Source organism: Leuciscus leuciscus (assembly GCF_965113295.1).
Source record: "Leuciscus leuciscus genome assembly, chromosome: 6".
NCBI lineage: Eukaryota > Metazoa > Chordata > Actinopteri > Cypriniformes > Leuciscidae > Leuciscus > Leuciscus leuciscus.
The window spans coordinates 23,872,267-23,886,881 of record NC_138730.1 but is presented as its reverse complement, the minus strand read 5'-3'; the positions used below and the strand labels follow the sequence as shown (position 1 = coordinate 23,886,881).

At 39.3% G+C, this 14,615-nt stretch overlaps 1 protein-coding gene across 2 annotated transcripts; it reads right to left on the bottom strand.

Moving 5' to 3' along the window:
• Positions 1–37: 37 nt before the first annotated feature.
• sap130b (Sin3A-associated protein b) lies at positions 38–14,367 on the bottom strand. Of its 2 annotated transcripts, none has more exons than XM_082172485.1 (21): positions 14,246–14,367; positions 13,343–13,471; positions 11,171–11,436; positions 10,877–11,038; positions 10,152–10,275; positions 9,950–10,071; positions 9,733–9,857; positions 9,511–9,652; positions 9,325–9,415; positions 9,098–9,202; positions 7,107–7,248; positions 6,833–6,951; positions 6,426–6,698; positions 6,106–6,280; positions 5,506–5,610; positions 5,031–5,392; positions 4,587–4,808; positions 2,809–2,934; positions 2,598–2,701; positions 2,394–2,507; positions 38–1,364 (listed from the first exon to the last, which is right to left on the bottom strand). In XM_082172485.1, the coding sequence occupies exons 2-21, from the start codon at positions 13,446–13,448 to the stop codon at positions 1,206–1,208; spliced, it is 3,144 nt and encodes a 1,047-aa protein (XP_082028611.1). In that variant the 5' UTR covers positions 13,449–13,471; positions 14,246–14,367; the 3' UTR covers positions 38–1,205. The 2 variants fall into 2 exon arrangements, with proteins under 2 accessions (XP_082028611.1, XP_082028612.1); XM_082172486.1 differs by having other exon boundaries at positions 11,171–11,433; positions 13,382–13,471.
• Positions 14,368–14,615: the final 248 nt, after the last annotated feature.

Genomic DNA, 14,615 nt, shown 5'->3' with positions numbered 1-14,615 from the left:
ATTAGACTTTGTAGAAAAAAAAACACACATCCGCAGATACATGTACAAAGTTTCTTTACTTCAGCAGTGGAGTGCAACATGAAATGTCATTCAAAATGAAACTGAGTGATCAAACAGTATACAACGCTTTATCTTTTCCATAAATGACACTGCTTCAAACAACTTAACTGGAAAAATAAACATAATATTGTTCATTTGCGAAGACAGGAAAAAAAAAAATGGAAGAGGGCTTATTTTTTATATTTATATATATACTTAGGTTTAACTTACAAATCTCTCCTCTAAATTCTGATTGACGTCATATCTGAACATGATTCTCACCACCCTTAATGCACAAATGAAATCCCTCCCCCCCACCCCTGACAAAAGAGCCAACCTAGAAAGCCAGCGCTTGCAAGACTGATGATAAATGAAAAAATCCTCACAAATCGACAGACAGTGACGGGAGAACGTAATATGATTCAGACATTCAGACTCCGTTTAACCTTCGCATAAAATCTGCTTCCATCACACCAAACCCATGTTTTATGAGGCACACAGAAAGGCACAATACTCCATTTCACCAAAGCACCTTTAACGTTTCCCACAAATCATATGTGGTGAAATACTTCAGTCTTTGTTCATTTAGGACAGCGAGGATGGTGTTGTTATGGCTTCTCAATTCTTATTGTTTCAAGTGCTACAATACAAAATGGAAACCTTTCGGTGTGAAGAATGGCCATTACGAAATACTGCCATCTGGTGTTTAATACAGTACAGACGAATGTCAATACCAGGCATCGTTCAAGGCACCCAAATGAAAAAGTGGTGAATATAATCTATAGACGCACAGCATTGCTTTTACTGATATCTGCTTATGTACAACTTTAAAATGGAATCTTCAACATCCAATAACTTCCCTAAAATGACCTCTTTGTGACCGAGTTATCTAGTTTAAAAAAACATTTTTAGACGTTCATATTTTAGTGAAGATACAGTTAGAGATGCATGTTGTGGTTAATTTAACATTGTCGTTCCCTAGAGCTTCTGTGTGTGCTGGGAGAGGAAGGGCTTGCCAGATAAAAGATGTCTTGCCATCAGATCAGGACTCAAGGTGGATCTCTTCTGGTAGAGACCGAGTGAGCCAGGGCAGTGTGCCTGCATGCTAGAGGTCATGGAGCAGGAGGTTCTGTGCTCATGCTGAACCCTGTCCCAGTCCGTGTATCTCACGCTCTGTCCTTGCGCTTCAGCTTATTGAGCTTCTTAGTGCTGCTGTTCTTGTTGAGCAGCTTCATGACACGCTCCTTGTGATCCAACACCTTTAACATGGAATCACGGGCTTCTGTGATCTGGTCCATCACCAGCTTGCAGCGCTGCATGTTGCCCTATGCAGTGAAACAGTATTATGATTAACATCAATTGCGTAACAACCACTCAAACGTTTGGGGTCGTTATATATATATATAAATATATATATATATATATATATATTATTACCTTTTTTATTTTTTATTCTGTGGCGGAAACAAGCTTCGATAGAAGACTAGAGGTATGATGCTGTAAATTTGTCTAAATTACATTTTAAAATATATATAAAAACAGAAAACCGTTATTTTAATCTGTAACAATGTTTTACAATATTACTGTTTTTACCGCATTTATGATCAAATAAATGCAGCCTTGGTGAGCATAAGAGACTTCTCAAAAACATGAAAAAAAAATCTTAAATGATCCCAAACTTTTGATCGGTAGTGTACATATTTTTTAAATTGACTACATTTTAGTTTGCCTGAATGACTAGACCATTAATCAGTATAGAAAACAAGACTATTAAGAAAACTTTTTTACTTTTTTATTTTTTTAAAGTAGTGATGCACAGATATTCTGGTTCATGTTATGACTGATAACCAATAAATGAGCCGATATTAAAAGAATACGCTATTCAGTCCAAATAAAACAAAAGATTAAAATTAATTGTTTTAAATGCTACAAGTGAGTTTAAGCATCACACCATCATGCACAGTATAAAAATGTATATTCATTTTGAGATTTGCTAAAGATTACATTTAATAGGGTTATTAAATTCTTATACAATTTAAATTATTACATTTTCTGCTGTTTTAAAAATGAACTTTAAGTCAGCATTGCAATGACACAACACTGACTTATAGTAATCTAAATGTAAAAATAGAGGAAATAAGCATGTAATATCCAACACTGATCAATACCAATGAATAATAATAATATTTCTTTTTTTTTTTTACTCTAATATCAGATAACTTACATGGTACCAATATATTGTGCACATACTGATATATCTCCAGAAGAAGATTTAAGCAAGCAAAAGTTTTAATCTTTCTGCTAACCTATTTGAAAGTGATCATGTGTGGTTAAAAGTGATCAGTGGCTCTCACCTGTATGAGCTCATTTATACGGTGAATATCATCATCTGCTCCGGCCTTCTTCTTCGGGACGAGGCCTTCCTGGAGAGTCGTCAGACGACTATAGACATCATGCTCCAGATTAGTCTGCAGGCAGGTGACAAAAACACATCCACTGTTTTGACTGAATCAATGGCAGTTACTGGTAATGAATTAAAGCTTCAGAGAAAGTTTTACCAGCTGCATGAGCTGAGCTGCACAGAGGTGAATTTTCCAGCCCTGGGCTCTGCATGCCACTCCCTTCTGATTGGCCACATCCTGCAGGGTTCCCTTCTTGTCTTCTGATTGGATAGCACAAGCTAGTATTAATGAATGACTGATGACAGACTATATTTATTGTATTAATGCAAAATGGACAAAAGATACTGTGTGATAAGCCTAGACAGACCCTTGACACGGATGTCGGTGTATCTCTGAAAGTGGTGGTACGCTGCTTTCCAGGGGTTACGGTAGTGGCGCAGCAGAGTGACCGGAGGCCGAACTCGGGTAGGAACATACCGAACTCCCTCTTCATCTGCAGTGAAACGGATACATTCAATTTTGGCATTAAAGGAGCCACAACGTCTTGTACTGAAACTGAGTTTCTTAAAGTGAACACAAATCATTACACAATTTGTGATGAGTCAAAACTACACCTAGTCGCATAATTGCTGCCATCAGTGCAACTGCAGAATCTAGTCATCGCCAGAACAACTTACGAACTGACAAGATGATTCTGATCTTTATCACTATGTGGGTTTATCTTATTCCAGCAGTGTTATTACATTTGGCACCTGTTCAATTATGTTACGACACAGTCACCATTGCCATTTCATAATGTACTATTTAGAACAAAGGTTAGTGGACTACTGGACTTTCACAAGTAGAAGGCAGTAAGTCTTAAGATGTTCCATAAAGAAAGAAGTGAAACATTTTTTTGTATTTTTTTTTTAAAGTAGATTAAATAAAAAAATAAAAAAAATAAAAAAGAGTGTTCAACAAATAAAAAAATATGAGTACGGAAAATGACCTATTTGAGAAGCATTAAGGGTTTTTTGGGTTTTTTTTGCATTGTGGCACAAATTTCATGGCAATCTTCCCCCAACTAGCAGTAGCCTTCTGCAATGTAGATTAAAATGATTTAATGTCAATTATTAAATAATTATTTTACCATTTTAATTATTTATTTAAATGATAAAACTACATTTTTAAAGATGTGAAATTAAATGTGAAATATCATGGTAGTATTTGCAGTTCTCTTCTGGTCCCCCGACTAAACCTGGTTTCTCACAAGGATTTTTTTCTCCATTTCTGTCACCAATGGAGTTTGGGTTCCTTGCCACTTTCGCCTTTTGGCTTGCTTAGTTTGGGACACTCAATATTCAGCAATGTCATTGATTTGAATGCACTGACACTATCAGATGGGAACTGAACTGAGCTGGATCATTTTTCCTCCAGAGCTGCTTTATAGATGAATTGAACTCATTCCATAATTTATTAACTTTACAGTTATTGAACCGAACTGAATCAACACTGATTTCAGCTGAATGACTGTTTATTATTGTCTTTTTAGAGCTGCTTTACAACAGAATTGAATTCATTGAATAATTGTTTTCCTGTTAAACCCAGTAAAACTGCTTTGAAACAATCTGTATTATATAAAGCACTACATAAATAAAGGTAACTTGACTAGTGAATTTATGCCAATAAATGTTTGTCAAAACGAGTTTTGAATTGCTGAGTGCGGATGCTGGAGGGAAGATACTGATATCTGCACGGGAAGCGGGAGAAAGCACGCAGAAGTCTGTAACTGGAGATATGAAGCGTTGTGCCTGTGGAAATTGGGGAAAAAAGCATTTAGACACCGGAAAAAGACAGAATCGAACCAGACCGGGATTGAAAAATCTGCCTATACTCTTTCCTAAAGGCTTTTGCAGGCGGGATTGGGACAAAACATGAGAGTTTCGGGTGAGAGCGGGATAAAATCTAATATTTTTGGCAGAATCGGTAGATTATTAGTATTTTTTGTAGAGAATTTAAGTTATGTTGATTCTAACAATATGAAATAATTAACCTGATTGTCCTAATTGTCAAAACAAATCTCAGATTATCAAATCTCAGATTCAAGAACCTTTTTAAGATCTTGGTAACTCATCTTCAATTTCTAAAAACTGTAATGAAGCTTACCGATGTATTCTTTAGGAGGGGACTTGCGTTTCTCTGCACGTAGGCTGAGGGGTTTGGGTGGGAATTTCTCCTCATCTGTGCTGTTGGTCTCCATCATCTCACTCTCCTCAGTGGAAATGATGTGCTGTTGCTTGCGGGGCTTCTTTCTGGGTGAGGCTCCCAGGGTGACGTCTGTAGCAGGGACTGCCAACATCTGTGCACCACTGTTTGGCCCTGATGCCACTGAGAGGGTTTGAGTTGAAAGACACTGTTAAATCAGTTGATACTTCTGGTTTTGATATGTGTATCTCTCTGACGCATCACATCATTTTCTTTTCATTGTTTCAGTTTATACACAATGTCGCACTGGGAAGAGTTTGTAAAATACTGGTTGAATAAATTAATCTAAATTTTTATATATAGGTTGACTCCTAGTGTAAAACCTTGTTTGCATAAAGATCTCACTTGGTTTTGTAGTTTCCATAGGCTCCGCCTCTTGCTTAATATTCATCTCTGGAAGGGTGGAGCTGATGGCACATGCTGAAGTGGTGCTGGCTGCTGGCTGAGTGGGAGGGGCCACTACATTGGCCATGGAGGGGATTGGCGGGGTGACTGCCATGGCAGGGGGTATGGCTGAGAGAGCAGGAGTGGGTTGAGAGGGAGGCGTGGCTGACGTCAGGAGGGAGGGGAGAGGTTGAGAGGCCAGATGGGAGGGAGGTGGTCCCAAGTGTTGCGGTTGCTGTTCATTTCCCTGGCTAGGAATAGCCTCTATAGCCGCAGCTACTGATGGAACGAGGCTCATGTGGATGTCAGGTTTGGGCTTCACTCTGCCAAAGGGTTTGGAGATTTAGTGTTTATAAAGCTGAGCTGCAATTTAAGACCAAGTGATACTACAAAGAGAAGGATAAATTATCTCAAAATCAATTTGAATACTTCATACCCTGCAGGACGAGGTGATCCTGATGCACTCCTGATGTGTCCATCAATTCTAGAGGTTGTGGAGTCACTGAGATGACCTGGGATCAGGTTCTTCCTAACTGCAGCACTTTAATAAACCAAAGAGACGGATTAATCTTGAGAATGTCAATAATCTTTTTCTAAAAGAATGTTAAACTACTAATAAAAATATAGAAGAACGTAGTAGAAACATTTTACAGGAGATTCACATCAGCATTGTCATTGTTAAAACTAAAACTATTAAAATAGTTTTAACACTGAACATGAAAAGTATAGGTCATAATTCACACCAAATTCAGAAAGGGAAAATAAATAAATGATATCTTAAGTAAAGGAAATAATGCCTGATTTAGTCAAATTATTTTTTTCATTGGGCCACTATCTTAATGACAATTAAGCAATTAGCTACAGTCTTCTTCTGTAATGTGAGTGACAAAAGATTTTAATTGTTAAGTACAATTGTAAAGTATAATAGTAATTTATTTATCATTATCTCAATTTCAATCTCAGTCTCAATCTCGATGAGATTTACACTTGAGCAATACTGCCAAGAACATGACAATATTGAGTTTGTCATGTTTACCCTTCATGAGCAGGTTTCTTGCGCAGAATGCTGGGTCGAGGGGACGTCACAAGGGAGGGGGTTGCCGCGTTGGCACTCTGACTGTGCGTCTGGGCCACAGTGGTGGCAGGCTGACTGTTGTTGAACGCATTGCTAATAGAGTTAGCCACTAGAGTGGAACCATCGGCCAGAACAACTGAAGAAAAACACCATAGAAAGACATTCATCACTACCAATGTTTCACTTTAAGAAAGGTTTGTATGCAGTTGTTTGGTATTAACATGCGAAGAACTAAAGGTGAACCCTAATGTAATATTCAGAGCTGATCTGAGGCTCCTCACCTGAAGTTTTAGACTCTGTTGGGGGTTGTTGTTGGTTGATTGGTGAAGGTTGAATGCTCGTGGTGGTGATCTGGGTAGACGTATGGAGGCCCTGGGCTTGGATGGGAGTGGGCTGGATGCCCTGTGCTGCCATGGCACCAGGCTGAATGTTCTGAGTGTTGATCTGGGTGATGCGGTCCACCGTCATCAGCTGCATAGAGTTCAGATGAACTGCAGATGCAACTCCTACACTGGCTTGAGCCGGCATGGCTGCACTGGGCGCCTGAGCAGTAACTGTGTCCACACAACAAACAAATGTTGATAACCTAAAGCCAAAATTAACTAGTACCCACCAATTTCAAATCAAGTTTCCTGTGCAGGAAAATCATTTAGCTTTATCTAATATTAATATAAGCACCACATGGTACCTGGATAAGGGCGTATGGATGACACAGAGCTGGTGATGGGGGTGTAAGTGTGGGTCAGCGGATATGGTGCTGATGGGTAAGTAGGCAGGAAGTACTGAAACTGCACTGGAACAGGTTGTCTGTTGGGAGCCATAAAACACCTTATTAAAAGTAGGGAAAACAGAATGAACCTGATCTGGAGATTGCCAGTTTGCGGCCAAAAACACATTTCAAATGTAAAGTAGGTGGAAAGAAGCATAATTTCTTCAATATATTGAATGGAAAGGATTTATACCTGTTGTCAGTGCGGTTCTCCATGGTTATGGGGTTGGGAGAGGAGCGATGACCAGAGATAGGGATGAGGTTGCCCCTTTCTCCAGCGTATTCGGACTGGATACGTGGTGATATGTGTGTGTTGGGCTGTGGAACGACTTTAGCTAAAAGTGACAGAGGGGGCAAAACCAACAGATAATTTCTTCAGGTAAAAATGTAACCATTTTACAAGCAAAATCTTCCTGGAAAACAATGCAAACAACTGCTCTGTTGCAAGTATGTAAAGGCATCATAGTTAGGATGCTGTGCCATCTAGTTAGGATGTAGGCAGTGCAGTAGGTTTTCAATTATAACTATTTGTGCTTCTGCTAAAGTATCTGTTAAAAATATGCAAACTGTACATTTTTCCAGCATTCAACAAAAGTCAGTTTAGAGCAAGTCGGTTCACTCTGCAAAGACAGTTGTTATGCCCCCAGGCAGCTATTTCCAGCCATACAAGTACAGTTCATATCTGTTTGAATGGGGAAGGAATGAAATCAATTAGGGCAGCACGATATTAAAAAAAAAGAAGAAAAGACATTTGCGATATTTTGTTTTACTGCTGTATATTTAGCGATATGAAAACTATTTTACCAGATGACTTGTATAGCTAAATTTGGAAAGAATGAATCATTCTAGAATGATTGGTGTGATTTTGCAAGGGGAGTTTTGCAATAATGGTATCGTTTTCAGAAACTAACACTTTGAAACACGGTTTGAAAATGGTGTGTTTTCAGGCCCCCAAAACGGCCAAAATGCATAGAAATTCTGTTTTTAGTAGAAAACGGTGTTGTGTAAACGGCCCCTAATATTACTTGGTAAAAAATAGAACCACCAAACATGTTAAACTGTTGCATCCCCATGTTTTTCATGCAGTCGCTAGGCGCCAAAATATTGCTATGGTTCCCACTGCCAGTCATCGCAATTTCATCAGTGACTCACACACGCAACTGCATTTAAATGCATGTGTCACTCCTGAAACTTTGCAGTCTGTACGCGGCCGTTGGTCCTCTTAGAAGTAAGAAAAATTCAACTTGAATTGAAATTGTAAATGAATTATAAACAGAAAGGCTTCCTGTATAATCACTGAAGATGTCACTCATGTGAAAACTTCCGTTATACTAATCAATGAAGCGGACTACACTTCACAAAGAACATCTTATTTACACCATGTCTACACTTTGTTGGTTACAAATCACAAAAATGCCAATTTGAGCAGATTTCATCTGTGCAGTGACTAATTTAAACACCTCTTTAACAAGTTTTTTGCAACCAAATCTACCTTTTCAGTGTTTTTCTTGTGTTCCTCGCTCATTTGACTGTGCACACGCTGAGCCTACATGTCACTCACTAGCAACAAACTATGTTTTGTAAATAAAGTTTTAATCACCGCGCTCTCCCAGCTAATTAGGTGCTGAGACCCATGTATCAATCCAAAAATGCAAATAAGTTCTGCACTCTAAAAATCTTTTATTGTAAACCGGAGATAAAGTTAACAAACGTTTTGGCTCTTTGCCTTCGACACTTTTTTTTCAATCTGTGTATCCAAGAACCTTTAAATCAGAGTTAGTTGTTATATCAGAAAGGCTTCACTTGTAGATTAGTCATGGAAAATGAGAACCGTGCAGGTGTTTTGCTTTTTTTTGTTTTAAGTTTCCTTTACTGTGCCTATTGATTTTAGATTTGATCAAAGACTACAGATTTTGGCTTAGGATCTGAAGAACCTATTTGGATTTGCAAAGTTCCAAGTCTCAGAGCCATTGCTGGGCGCCGCAGACAGATGCCAAGTGGCACTGCTGGAGTGCATACACTCATTGAAACCAATGTGATTGAATTCTTTAAAACCGTGGCACGACACAGTGTGGCGCTTCTCATTTGGAGTGCGACCCCCTTTACAATATTAGATACTATAACTACACATCTGTGGTAATAGAAAAAAACAATCCCAGAGCAGATGAGCTAAAGGTAACTTACCCACAGGGATAGTGGATGTGGTCACTGCTGAAGCATGAGAGGAGTGGGAGGCCACCGTCATGGTGACAATGTTGCTACTGGATAATTGAGTGTGGGGGGTGGAGCCTTTAAAAAAGGTGTTAAAATACCATCAGATCCTTAGTACTACAATACATCTGTAAACACAATAGTCTATGCGATGTGCATAGATGCTTCTGAATCACAGGTGTATAGAGTAGATTTATCACCTGTTGTAGAGGGGGATGGTGCAGTATTGGTGGCCTGAATTGGAGCCACTGTCGCGGCAGCAACAGGTGTCACAGTGCTGAAAATGGGTTTCTAAGACAGAGGAAAAAAAGAGGTATAACTTTCCTTATGCTTAGTATTTTTTTTTTTAATATATTTCCAGAAGGACAGGGCAGAATGCTTTCAACCTGTGCAGAATGAGGAAGGGCTTTCTGAGCAGCAATGGCAGGGTGGGAGGGCAGGGTGATCCGGGGGGATGTGTCACGTGAGGGTGGAGGGCGTTGGATACTCAAGGTCGCTTGGGGTGGGTGGATCGTTACCGCTGAACGACTAGAATCCAGAAAGACAAAATCATTTTCTACTACTATACATTCAGTGCATGTGCTTTATCTAAAGTGGATGCATCTTACCCGTGTACCATGTCTCCGGAGTGGGCAGCCACTGTGGTGATGACCGGAGACTGAGGTCTGGTGGCATTCACTGGAGCCACTACTGTAGGCAGAACAGCCGTAGAGGTAGTGACTATAGGCCTAGACTGTAACACAAACAGATATGCATGAAATGCATCAGGCTTTGTAAACGAATCCGTGTTTTAAATAGATCTCAAAATGCATTAGCTGTATTAACCTGAATAGGTTGATGGATAATGTGCTGGACTGTAGGCTGTCCCGTGGCGGAGCTCGGACCAGCTGCTGGTCTCAGCACTGTGGTTCCTTTGGAGCTTGACATCACAGCCGCAGCAGCCGCTCCTGTGATAACAAAACAGTTAGTCAGTTAGTGCGCCAACACAAATTTGTTTGATATGAGATGCATAGATCTGTAAACTCACCTCTGGGCAAATGGGAGGTGAAAGGATGCGGAGGAGCAGCGGAGGATCCGATCTGCAGTGCAGGGGCTCCACTGCGGATGATCTGCACGTTCGTCATTAGATGATGCAGGTTACCAGTGTGACCCTTATTGTGACCAAAAAGAACAAAACAAATTCAAACCAAACTGAAGGTCACAGCAAGTCCAACACATGGGGAAATAAGACATCTTAACTGAGTCCTCTCATAAAAAATTATCAGAATACATCACATATATCGGATATATTTTATAACTATGTTTTTTGAAGAATGTACATTAATTTAAATATTAAATACATTTTTCTATGCAAATGTTTATTTTGGTAAATAATTATGAGAGAATAATAACAGAATTCAATAACTCCATAAATTATTAATAAAAAAATAATTAATAAAAACCAGCAACAAAATGCCACCGTATGTCGTCTTTTATAATTATTTATTTATTAATTATTCATATTTATTATCATTTAATTTCAAAACTGGAAATAAATTTGTAAAAAAAAAAGTATATTGTGTACACACACATTTAATACATATTAAATGTTTTGTTATGCGTGAAAAATGACAATTAATTACAGAAAACTGTGATTTTTATAGATAGATGGATAGATTACACACGTGCACGCACGCACGCACGCACGAACGGTGAACCAAGTAACTTCTAATGCAGCAAAATTGTTTATATTTATCTAAAAGCATTACCAACCTGCTGACTACTGATGGTTGCCACAGGAATACCAGAGGCCTGTGTAGACTCCATGGTAGCGGTGATATGACCAGGCACCTTAGAGGGGAGGGTGAGGTGGCCCGGTGTTGACACAGGAGCTGGAGCTATCACACGGCTTGGCATGGTCGTCTTCAGGGCAGACTGGAGTGAAGAGAAGAGTAACGTATGCAAATATTTGCCTTTTTACATTTGACATTTTTAGGGACAAGACAAGAGGGATCAGCTTTATAAACTGACGGGATTTTAAGTATCAAATGCCCCAAACCAGTGTACCTTCAGAGGACCCTCAGTGAAGGCTAGGGAAAGACCCTGTGGGAGGTGGGATGGTGCTGCTGACACAGAGACGGATGTGCCTGGCTGGATGGGGAGGTGCTGAGGGAGAGGAGGGGGCAGAGTCGGAGCTATTCCGTGGGGTAAGGGATGAGTCTGGGGTTGGGGGTAGGGTCGCACCACTACCGTCTCCTGCTTGTCATCTCTGAACACTGTGGCTCCACTGGACATCAGCTCACGCGGAGCATGATTAGAGTCTTCATGTCCTCCTTAATGAAACCACATTAAGTCAAAATTGATGGTGTGAAGTGTTTAATGACATAAACAGGCTTGTTGTACACTACCGTTTAAAAGTTTAGGGTCAGCAAGGACGCATTCAATTGATCAAAAGTGACAGTAAAGACATTAATAATGTTACAAAATATTTTTGTTTCAAATAAATGAAACAAAGTATTATGGTTTCCACTTTCCACTAAAATATTAAAGGGTTAGTTCTGTCAAAATTCTGTCATTTTAATTACTCTCCCTCATGTCATTCCAAACGCATAAGAAATTTGTTCATCTTCAAAACACAAATGAAGATCTTTTTGCTGAAATCTGAGAGCTTTCTATCCCTCCTTTGGCAGCTATTCAACAAAGAGATCATAAAAATAATCCATATGAATTGAGCAGTTTAGTCAAAATTTTCTTATGAGACTCGATAGCTTTAAATGATGAACAGACTGAATTTAAGCTTTCATTCACATACAAACATTGATCAGCGAACATAAACAGAAGCTCAACTGAACCTGCTTGACACGCAAGAACCTCATTGGTTCTTGCGGACGCTCAAATGTGCTGCGTAACGCATGAGAATTAACCTCATTGGTTCTTGTTGAAGCTCAGATATACTGCGTAACACGAGAATGAACCTCATTGGCTCTTGAGAAGCTCAAACATGCTGTGTAACACACGAGAATTAACCTCATTGGTTCTTCCGGAAGCTCAAACGTGCTGCGTAACACGAGAATGAACCGCATTGGCTCTCGAGAAGCTCAAAAGTGCTGTGTGTGTAACACATGAGAATGAACCTCACTGGTCCTTCCGGAAGCGCAAACGTGCTACGTAACAAGAATGAACCTCATTGGTTCTTGAGAAGCTCAAACGTGCTGCGGAACATGAGAATTAACCTCATTGGTTCTTACTGAAGCTCAGATATACTGCGTAACACGAGAATGAACCTCATTGGTTCTTCCGGAAGCTCAAACGTGCTGTGTAACACGAGAATGAACCTCATTGGTTCTTCCGGAAGCTCAAACGTGCTGCGTAACACGAGAATTAACCGCATTGGTTCTTCCGGAAGCTCAAACGTGCTGTGTAACACGAGAATGAACCTCATTGGTTCTTCCGGAAGCTCAAACGTGCTGCGTGACACGAGAATGAACCTCATTGGTTCTTCCGGAAGCTCAAACGTGCTGTGTAACACGAGAATGAACCTCATTGGTTCTTCCGGAAGCTCAAACGTGCTGTGTAACACGAGAATTAACCGCATTGGTTCTCGCACGTCAAGCAAACATGCTTGAGCTTCCGTTTACCACAACTGATGTATGAGTTGATGAATGTTTATATGTGAATAAAAGACTAAATTCAATCCGTTTATCATATTAAGTGATCGTGTCTCTTCAGAAAATTTGGACTAAACCGCTCGATTCATACTAATTAGTTTTACGATCTCTTTATGGACTTTTTGAAGCATTAAAGTGGTAGTTGCTTAGCTGTCAATGGAGAGTACAGAAAGCTCTCGATTTCATTAAAAAGATCTTCATTTGTGTTTCGAAGTTGAACAAAAGTCTTAGGGGTTTGGAACGACCTGAGGGTGAGTAATTAATTAATTAATAATTTAATTTTTTGTGTGAATTGAACTAACCCTTTAAGGTTCACAACTGTTTTCAACATTGATAATAATAATTAATATTTCTTGAGCACTGGATCAACATATTCAAATGATTAGATTGAAAAGCACAACAGACTTCTTTCAAAAACATAAACTTCTTACCGACCCCAAACATTTTAATGGTAATGTGTATAAACTAACATTTATAATGATCTGTTAAGCATTAATTAACATTACAGAGGTGTTGGCGTGATATTCTGGTTTGTTTAATACTAGTTTGTATAAGTCAGTGCATCTTAAACCTGTATTCTTTTGACTTCCTGAAAGTCCTGTAGTGTTACTGCCTGGTGTTTGTCCTTGTCCCAGACCAGATGGCAGACCTGGACGTGGATACTGCTGAGAACTCATCTTCACGGCCTCTCACGTTCTTCCTGAAAAAGTACAACATAAAAAAAGGCATAATGCAGCGTGCAATAGAGAAGATAAATGCGTTTACTTCGAACAAAGAGCACATCACACTGGCTGCGGAATAGAACTGGATTCTCTGCAATGCTCACACCACATGATCTACAAAAAATCCAGTCAATAGCTTTAGCATGGGACAGCTTTTTCAGACGTTCACCTTGCATGCATTTTTATATTAACCAAATAATAATGGCTATTAAAGTTCAAATAAACCACAAAATAAACCAACTGAAGGTATTTTCTGCAAATATCAGGTAGCGATGCTTCTCGCAATAGTGTCATCTCATTCAAATATGTTTACTAGGGTTATGACTAGGGTAAATACCTTCAATTTAACGACAAATTATAAAGTAAACTCGTTTAATCCTTTATTGTTTCTGGTCGCAGCTGACTGTAACATTTACGGTTGTCAGGACACTAGAACTAGCAGCTTTTGTTCCTAGATGAGCTCCTGAGTTTATCATGTAGATATGGTCAAACATATATGTAGTCGAATTTAAAATACTGATTAGTACATAACCATATAATCGTACTTTAATGATTAAGAATGATTTTTAGAAAACAAAACAGTCACGGTTGCTAGTAGCCCAAAAATCTTATGAGTCATTTCAACGAGACATGATTATTTCTTTCAAATGCACGTTAACGGTAGTAACCCTGCAACGCAAGAAATGTGCACACGTCGAATACGTTATCCTAAAAGCGTTGTTGTGTTTACAAATGCAAAATCCCAGCATTACCGTAAACACGACGCCAGCACTCTCCATTCACTTCGTATCCCGGTAAGCAAATCAACCATTGGTATCAACTGGAATCTAGCTTCAGGATGTCGCTTCCGGTCCCGATTTTCAAAACAAAAGTCCCCGAAAGTGGCACTGGCATGGTGCCTTAAAGGGATAGTTCACCCAAAAATGAAAATTCTGTCATCATTTACTCACCCTCAAGTTGTTCCAAACATGTATGAAGTTCTTTGTTATGTGGAACATAGATTATATTTTTAAGAATGTTTGTGACCAAACGGTCAAAACGATTCTAAGGGCCCACACACTTTTGGGGACCCCAGAGATACATTGTATTAATGGAATGGATGTGGTAGGGGGCCCAACCTCA

Bases quoted from the DNA above. Each gene is read 5' to 3' on its own strand.
- sap130b (XM_082172485.1), bottom strand. From the start codon at position 13,448: ATGAGTTCTCAGCAGTATCCACGTCCAGGTCTGCCATCTGGTCTGGGA. The intron at 11,437-13,342 runs GTTTAAGATGCA...GGTTTCATTAAG, and splicing joins AGGAAGTCAAAAGAATACAG to GAGGACATGAAGACTCTAAT. The intron at 5,393-5,505 runs GTATGAAGTATT...ACCCTTTGGCAG, and splicing joins GGATCACCTCGTCCTGCAGG to AGTGAAGCCCAAACCTGACA.